At 37.8% G+C, this 9,495-nt stretch overlaps 1 protein-coding gene across 2 annotated transcripts; it reads left to right on the plus strand.

Moving 5' to 3' along the window:
* Positions 1-515: 515 nt before the first annotated feature.
* LOC594208 (polycomb group RING finger protein 1) lies at positions 516-9,119 on the plus strand. 2 transcript variants are annotated; one of them, XM_030985831.1, is made up of 9 exons: positions 527-618; positions 893-894; positions 2,668-2,779; positions 3,063-3,165; positions 4,197-4,349; positions 4,784-4,940; positions 5,811-5,949; positions 7,076-7,156; positions 8,030-9,119. In XM_030985831.1, the coding sequence occupies exons 3-9, from the start codon at positions 2,753-2,755 to the stop codon at positions 8,093-8,095; spliced, it is 726 nt and encodes a 241-aa protein (XP_030841691.1). In that variant the 5' UTR covers positions 527-618; positions 893-894; positions 2,668-2,752; the 3' UTR covers positions 8,096-9,119. The 2 variants fall into 2 exon arrangements, with proteins under 2 accessions (XP_030841690.1, XP_030841691.1); XM_030985830.1 differs by lacking the exon at positions 893-894 and having other exon boundaries at positions 516-618.
* The last annotated feature ends 376 nt before the right edge of the window (positions 9,120-9,495 follow it).

Raw genomic sequence — 9,495 nt, forward strand, 5'->3', positions numbered from 1 at the left:
TCTAATTTGGTCAGAGTTAGCCCAGATTCATTTCATGAATACCCTAGTGATACCCTAGCTAGTCTTATTTTATTTGTCACGGATGACTGAGCAAAAAAAGAGAAGAAAATATTTTAATACATTTATTAATTCGGGCACATCGCTGTCGCGTTATGGTTGTGGGGGGGGGCCGGGGGGTAAGAGGACATTTTTTTGGGGGGGGGTCTCAAAAAATTTGCAACGACTCAACCAGCCGCAGAATAAGTGGGTTGGGGGGGGGGATAAGAGTACCGATAGGTATTTCGTTTCCTTGGGGGAGGTGTAGGGTCTGCTTTTTGGGTCACCCATTACTTCAGATCAATGTGTATAAACAAAATAAAACCTGACAAAAAATCAAGTAGATTTATTTCATGATGTGTTGGCAATATTTAGATTTTATTTCCATGAATAGGCCCAAATGATTTATCGAGTAGGCCACCTAACCTACACGAAAATCAAGTTTTGGTTTTTCCTGCATACACAAAAACTAAGTTAGAACGATAAGTACAAGACTACTAAGTTTCTGACGCTAGAGCCACGAAGTAAATCATGATTTCTCTTTGAATTTCAACAATTAGAGATGACAAGTCAATGGTTTTTGTGAGTTACTTCATATTGAAAATTATCTATTTAAATTCATCTATATCTCTAACTGATAATTGTTTAAAATGTATATTATTTTCGTCATTTTAACTGTGATTTTTAAGCTATTTAGTCAAGCAATTTTTTGTTTACAGTCCCACGTGCTTTAATTGATGATATGTTTTTTTTCTTCGGCGCTGTACGGGTTTCGGGTTCCGGGGGCTGGCATGGCGATGCGTAAAACGGATTCCACGTAATAAGATACCCCCAGTTCACCGTCTGCTTTTATGAGTTGTCCGTCTTCCCAAGGATTTTTATCACTCGTACCGTGAAAGTAAATGTACAAAGTTTCAAAGTCAATGTGAAATGCATCAATCAATGATCAAGCTCAAGAAAATCATTGCGGAATCCGTTTTTCGCATTACCAACGCGTGGATTGGAAATCAGAAACGTCAGCGAAAATCCAGACAATCCTCATTATTGCAGACGATCCTTATTCTTGAACCAGCGCCCCAACTGCTGATGGCAAAAAAAGGGAAGGAGAGAAAGGAAGAGGAAGAAAGGAAAGAGGGAAAGAAATAGAGTAAAGGAGCCCGTTTTCGGCCACTTAAGACAAAATCCTTTTTTTAGGACCCTTTACTTCCTATTTATTATCATTTTTTGTTCAAATCATGAAGCAAATATTATTATTATTTAAACAAAAAAAGAATCCCAGAAAAAAATCACGAATTGCCATGACAATATTCATTTCAATTTTCACTGTTTTGGAGCCAGTTATCGGCCGAGCGTTTCAGTTTACGGCCGCATGTACAAAGTCAATAGGAAGCGCTCGCGCGCGCCGTGCGTTTCCGCGCTGATGTACAGCACAAGCGGGCGGAGCAGGTATCCCACGCTGGAGCTCCCGAGTGCTCGCCTGGCCGAAGACAGGCACAGCGGTGATCGGAAGTTGGAATCTGAATTAGACAGAGATATCGTGTGTGCGTTGCGGTGTGCGGCTGCATTGATTTAATACATGCGATGAGATACTTTTGAGCTTGCGACTAGCACAAAATCGGGCTCTAAATCTGAAAAATACTTGAAATAAAGCTCATTATATGGTACCCATATTTCTTACAGACACGCGCAAAATACTCGATTTTTCAGATTCGGGTAGCGGGACCGCCGATTACATCGCTAAAATGTGATATTTTAGGATATATTTTTCATTGAAAATGTGGTTCTTCAGTGACACTGGCATGGTATGGTATGTGTGGGATATGCGTTATGTTATTATGCGATGTATTTTAGAGTGATTTTACCTTGCATCCAACGAATCGGCCGAAAACTGGAGCTGGCCGATTACCGGCTCCTTTACTCTAGGGGGAGGGGGAGGAGAGAGAAAAGGAAAGAATGAAATAAAAAAGAAACCAACCCCAAGAAAAAAAGAGAAAAGAGAAAAGAGAGGGAGATGAATGAAAATGGAAAGGAAAGAGGAAGAGGGATATTACTTATTAGATAAGAGAAATAAAAGATGAAGAGGAAAGAATACCATGTTTTCATGAAAACAAATTATAAGAAAGTGCTATGTTTTTTCAGGAAGGAAATAACATCCCTGGAAAATCTGGAGACTGGTACATTATTCCGTTAGCGTTTAGCATTAGCATCATAATCAGATTAATAATAACGGTATTCATTTATAACATGCAGACAGAGTTTTGTGCATGCAAATGCTCGGTCTCCCAATGTTATTTTAATGGATTTCAATGTTTTATTTGATGGGGTTTGCAATAATAGAGTATCTTAGGAGCTGCGCAGATTGTGAGTATGTTTGTGTAATTGAGTTGTAACAGTTCTTCAATTTACCTAGAGGGTTGACCCAATATCACTTTATATACATTAATGGACAATTAGCAGAATCTTGAATTATATGTTTTGGCAAACTGCTAGCCGACGCAGATCTCTCAAAAGAGGAATGATCTGTGAGAAGTCTGAAGCTTAACGCTATTTGAAGTCCTGTAGATACACGCTGATTGTGATCATTGGTGGAAGTTTATCTTCTTTCTGCCTGTTATCCCCAATGAACTGCAGATTCATGATGGCACTAAGACCAACGTGACCTATATGTCTTCATCCAATGGGGTAAGGAAGGTTGGAGGTCAGCAGACAAATCAGGATGAACGGAGAAGTGAGCGACATACATGTAAGAGATCAAAATATTTCTACATACCCATCAACCTCGAATCTCCCAATTCATTTCAATTTTAGAAGCTTATTAATCTATGAACAAAGCTGAACATTTTCTTTCAAGCACACCAGAACTTGATCCATTAAACTCATTAGAAAATAAAGCACAACTTCAAAATTGATTTTGATTTTTATTATGTACATTTATCAATTTGCTTCCAAAGGAATTGACTCTGTATACAGACATTTACTATTAAACTGTTGATTATTTTCCCTCTGCTTAATTTCTGTGTATGCAGGACATCAAATTGAAAATCCGAGAACTGAATCAGCACATCGTGTGTATCCTGTGTGCTGGCTACTATATTGATGCTACGACCGTTACAGAGTGTTTACATACCTGTGAGTATTGGCAATTTCAAAGCATAGCAGAGGTTTTGTAGTCCAGTGGTTTGATGATCTAACACTAGTAATTGTTGTTATAGATATATTGACTGCTATGAGAGGTATTGCTGTTTCTATAGGCTCAAGGGGACCATCCCCGAGAGCCAGTATAGAAACAGCTTTGCGTCGAATATTAAAGCAGGCGATATATCTTTTATATACCGAATTCACGAACATATCTACAAAGAATTTTTACCTTATCCTTTTCTTGAGTAAAGACTGGTTAAAATATCACAGAAAACTGAGGCACTGTCTGTAAATCTTCGCTGGAAAGTTGCCTGAATGTTATGATCATTCGGAAATCGCAGACAAAAAGCATTGTATGAAATCCGCACAGAGAAACTTTTTTTACACGTAAACAAATGGGGATCTCAGCAAAATGTATTTATGCTGCCTGTAATCTGGGGCAACGGGCATCTCTTTAAAAACTATTGACCGGTAGGCGGGCATTTTTTAAAAGACTATTGACCGTTAGGCGGGCATGGCTCAAATCTGTGTTCCACCCCCAAGCCAAATATGAATAATAAATGCTATACCTGATGGACTGTAAATTATTTGTTATTTTGTAAGAGCTTCTTCATGAAATGGAGTTTACACTCGATCCTAGACACAATCTCTGACATAAATCTTTGATGGTTTCTGAGACAAATGTTCCGCTGTCGCTTTCCTTCTGTAACCGAACTCCATCCATGCATCAAACACTTCACTCAATGTCAACCTTGACCCCGAACCTAACATAAAACCCAATCCCAACCCTAACCCAGTATCTTTGACAAAATAAAGCCTGGAGCAAATATTACCAGAACAAATATTGAATCTTCTTCTTCGTCCATTTGAGTACATCCCTCTTTACAGAGTATTGACGTACTGTACTGGAAAGGTAGTGACTCTTCTCTACACGGGGCCTCCATTTAACGTCCTATCCGAGGGACGGGTCACCCTTTGAAGATGTCCTGTCAATGTCCATTGCCTTTTCTCTTCTCCCTTAGTTTGTAAGAGCTGCATCGTGAAGTATCTTCAAACCTCCAAGATCTGTCCCATGTGCAATCAGAAAGTCCATGAAACCCAACCTGTGCTGAACCTCCGGCCGGATCGGACCATGCAGGATGTCGTTCTGAAATTAGTCCCAAAGCTTTTTGAGAGTGAGTATGTCCAGCGCAAGTACCGAGAAATGTGTATGGAGAGACTGCCCTGGGGAGACAAGAAAAGCAGTCATTTTATTAAAGTGGATGGTCTTCAAGTACAGTGACCTGTTTCGTAAAACATGTTATCAATAACAAATGCCAAATTTCTGTGACAAATTTGCTCTCTGCGGCTCTGCCAATCAAATGCCATGATTTCAGTAGCTTATAACAGTTATTGTAACTTGTTATTGACAAAAAAAAATTATAAAACAGAGGCTATAGATTGCCTATAGAGTACTAACGTGCTAACGTCATATTTGCTCGTCGTTCAGGTTACTGGTTCTAAACAGAGCCTGCACATGAGGTTCACCACAAAATAATTCAAGCAACAGGCTGGGTGTGATCACCAAAACTGTTTGTGACCTTTAAATCACAATATGCTTTTATTACAGAGGAAGAGCAGAGAAAAATGGAGTTTTACAAATCACGAGGTTTAGACAAGGTCCAAAGTAAAGTCCAGCAGAAGTCTTTCAGTGGCAAGCTTGACCCGACGGGAGGTCACTTCTACAAGAACGATGAACAAGTCTCATTGTGCCTTGAATACCTTGGGTGAGTAGATTAAAAATATTAAGCATTCAAAACTGAGAAATATAAGCCCAAAGAGGGAGAAAAAAAAAGAAAAAAAAATAAAAAAGAAAAAAATATTTCTGACCCATGTTTTGGCACCTAAAGAGCATTACAACATCTTTTTTTTTAGGCCTTACATGAAACAGCCCTTGGTATTTATCCCATGGATTAAAAGACTATTGGCATTTACAAAAAATGATACATCATGGTTGGAAGGAGTAATTGGCAATTAACCAGATATAATAGAAACTCAGCGCATTTGATATTTAATAGTAGATTTTGATTTCAAAGAAAAGGTATATCAGCTGAATTTCTTGCAAAAGAAAGAAATTCAGCACATTCAGTAGTACAGTTGATGTAAATTGAGAAGTAAACATTAAAGAAATAAAGAATTATTTGTATGATGAAAAAAAAAAACTGCCTTTTTTCTGTAATGTACTTGTAGATGTTATTTCACATGAAGTGCTTTATGAATCCAGATTCATGTGGTGTTATTTAAATGCCTAAACAAGCCTTTTATCTAGGGCAAGTTAGGGGCAAGAATGATGAGGGGGGATGGGGGAGATGAAGAGTGAGGAAGGGTGTTGCCAGGCACCTTGGAGAGACTTTCTCACTTGGGATATTGACGTGTATTGTGTGTGTATCTTTTCACTCTAAATTGTCTGACAAGCAACTTATAAAGTATGAAAAAATAAAAAATGAAGGGGAAAAAAGGGGAAGGAAAGAAAGATAGAGAAGAGAGAGAGAGAAAGAGAATGTACCCATTTAGTCAGGATTCACTATAACAACATTAATCCCCTCACTTCTACAACCATGTTAATTAACCTTCCATTTATTCTTCTCTTATTTCAGAAATGGACCCAGTCGAGCTGAGGAAGATGCCGGCATCACACAGCTAGATAAGAAGTACATCCGATGTTCCGTCAGGACATGTGTCTATCATTTACAGAAACTACTGTTGAAGAAACTTGATGTCTCCAAAGATTCTGAGGTATTCTTGATCTTTGTTGTCATCAACATTAGCATCAGTAGGCCTGTCTTCATCAGCTCGAGATTGCCAAATATCCTGCTATTTGAACTATCACGATTGCAAATTATCCAGTTAATTTGCATCTTCATCAGCCCGAAGTTGCAATTATCAGGATATTTGGTTAGGATAATCATCGAAAGATATCTTGGGCTAGTTTGCAAAATATCCCGCTATTTTCAGGTTGTCTTCGCCAGCCCGAAGACTCGCACTATGCGCGAACGCTGAGCAAAATATCTCAAGCTAATTTCTCGAACTTGAGTTTCAAGTCTCGAGCTGATGAGGACGCGATTTGTAACTTTGGGATTATTTCCCAAATAAAAAATAGCAGGGCTATGGCAATCTCGAGCTGATGAGGACAGGCCTTTTGTTATCATGACTGACTGATTGGATGTTACAGCCATTTAATGAACAAGATATAAACAAAGATATTAAATGCAGATGGCAATGGAAAAATGAATATGTAAACAAACACAATAAAAATGCTGTACGAACATGTCTTTCAATTGTTAATACATCTTCTGAACATCAGTTAAAGTCTATTCACCACTTTCCAAAGTGAAGAGCAAGTCTACCCTTATTCTTGGCTATTCTATACTCTAAATCTTTGTTGGACTCCAAGTTTAGGGAGATCCCCTTTGAATCTGCAATTATAAACATAATATCTAAACAAACAAAAAAATACATATGTTTAGAATTGTAGAGGTGTTGTGGTCGAGTAGATGTGTCACAGGACTGTGGATTACAAGGTCCGCGGTTCAAATCCTACCGCGGCACTAGTGTCCTTTGGCAAGACATTAATCTGCATTTGCCACTCTCCACCCAGTAGCAAGTGGCGCTTGTAAATTGGCAACTGGCTGGAAAGCACCCCAGGGAGTGGAAAATGTGCATTTATTGTGTTTGCGGGTAAGCCTGAATCCTATCACCGGTGTAATGATATGTGCTGCGCCTAGAAACAAATTAGGCTCAATATAAATGTGAGATATTATTATTATTATTATAATCTTTAAGCCCAATTGTCTAAAAAGAGTAAACATAGTGGCCCAGAAAGGTTTCTAGCTAAATATGATGTAATTTTTATTCTATTCAGGTTTTGCTGTATTGTGAAGACGAAGAACTATATGAGGAAGAGCCTATGAAGTACATCTGGGTATCACACTGGAAAGGAAAGGCAAGTTATATTCTCATTTCTGAAAGATTCCAATTCAATTCAATTCATTTCAATTTCGGTTTAATTGTTTTTTTTAAAAGAACATGGCAAAAGTCTGGAGACTAGTAGTGTCATATTTACAGTAAAATAAAAGAACAAATACAATAAGGTTATAAAATGTAGAGGGATATATATTATAGTTCAATAATGATTAAACGAAGGAAGTGACTTCATGCATTAAAAAGATAATGTTAAACAGCAATTTCCTAAAACTTTGCATTACCTTTAAAGGTAATACAAATTTTTGGGAAATATTTGCCATGTATAATTTCCAAACGGTTGATTTTAGTCAAGAAACTTTGTTTTATAGCTAAATTAATATCTTGACCTTGAGAGAGAGCTATACAACATAAAGAGTTTATTATTTACAATTTTATCACTTTAGTCTCAATTTCAACCGCGACAACGACCACTATATATTGTAGGATCGCATACGCTTACAATATGTTCATTTGAACCAAATTCATGACCCTGTACCAAAACTTTGTATTACCTTTAACTATCCCTTTAATGTCCCTCTGATTTCGGTGAATGATATTATCGTAAATATGTACGATGGTACAGCTCCAGATGTGTGTACTTCATTGACTATTATTCATCTCACAAGAGATATTTGTTCATTAATAAGGATATATCTAATACTTGTGATATTTCTATGTAAAATAATTTAAAAAAGGGGCTAGTGATATTGCGTTTTGAAAAAAGCTATTAAACAGAATAACATCAGGCAAAAGTTTGTTGCAGAAATAGGCAAACTTTTACTGAATGTGTAAGAAGGGAACAGTTATGGCTTAATTCTTTACTACCATTTTTTTCTCCCTGTTTCTCTCATAGGCTGCCCCAATGGTTCTGAAATACCAAATCATCTCTGGATCCAGCACCCAGAATGGGATACACTAGACACCTCAACACTCTTTCATCTGGTGTTATACCAATGCTTTCTTAATCATGTCATGCAAACATGCCACATCTTGTTTGGAATCCATTTCAACACCATGATGTTCCACCCAAATACTATCAGCATGACTTTGGTGCTTTTATTTAATGCCTCGGGATGCCTTGCTGTTTGAATTATATCATTTAATCTTCTTGGAACACTGGATGTCTCAGGCAAGTGCTTATCATGGGACTATTTCACTGAACATCCTTCTGGTGCTATCATTTATTTTAACACCATAATCAAGTTTAATTGTCTCAATTTGCTTTAATATAAGCACGCCACCAACTGCTTTATAGAAAACTATCATGTATGTTAATATGGTGCTAGTGTTTAATCAAGCCTGAAATAACCAACCCATGTAGCAGGTTAACCCTGGTGGATTGTTGATTATCAACACTTTATCTGGTGTAATGTGTAGGTCTGGTGTAATTTTTCTCATACTTCCAATGTTCTGCAATCAAGAAGCATGAAAGAAGGTACTTTCTATCAGTGTAACACGGACAGAACACCGATGACCAACACTGAATTGTTATTCTGGTGTCGGTGTCCATACTATGAATGTCCAACAAACAACCTCAAACCAGCCATCCTTGACCGAGAGCTGTGCACTGATGACCGGAAGTTCATGAGACGTGTAACCACCAATATTAGCGCACCAGGTTGCTTTTAAAAAAATCATAATTTATGAAAAGAACCTAGCACCTCTTTATGAATATCACAAGCTGCAAATGCCAAATCAAGAGATGATCATCGCACCAGCACCAACTTGATTTGCGCTGATGGAAGCGTTAATGAGATTAAACCCTGATGAAAAAAAAGAAGATGATTCGCAGGACAGTATGAACAGCATGATTCATCTCAAATTCACTTTGCACTTCCAATCCATGCATGAATGCTCATTCCGCAATTACACTGACCAGACCAGCAACAGTTAGATAACAAACCGAAGATGAGGAAATGCAATACCTGGAATGTCTCAGATTACAACAAAAAAATATTTATTGCTCAATTTGGCGGTGTGACTGGACCATCTCAAGCATCAAGACTCTCCGTGCTCTTTGGCATATCCTGACTGATTTTGCTTCTTTCACCAATTACTGATTGCCCTTGCATGAACCGCACTGTGAAACAAACTAGAAAAGAACAATCAGTCTTTTTGATTTTTTCACAGAAGAGTGTTTTTAATGGATGCATGGTGGTGGTTTCTTTGATTGCGAAGTTGCGCATGGGGAAAACAAAATTTTTGCTTGAATTTTATTTGAAGCCATGAACATTGCATGAATTCAATGGTGCTTGGAGCTTAGACTGAATGAACACATGTGCCGTTTTGTTTTTCCGGAAGGAGATTGTTGATATGCAG

The sequence above is a fragment of the Strongylocentrotus purpuratus genome, unplaced genomic scaffold (assembly GCF_000002235.5).
Source record: "Strongylocentrotus purpuratus isolate Spur 01 unplaced genomic scaffold, Spur_5.0 spur5_scaffold_15, whole genome shotgun sequence".
Lineage (NCBI taxonomy): Eukaryota > Metazoa > Echinodermata > Echinoidea > Camarodonta > Strongylocentrotidae > Strongylocentrotus > Strongylocentrotus purpuratus.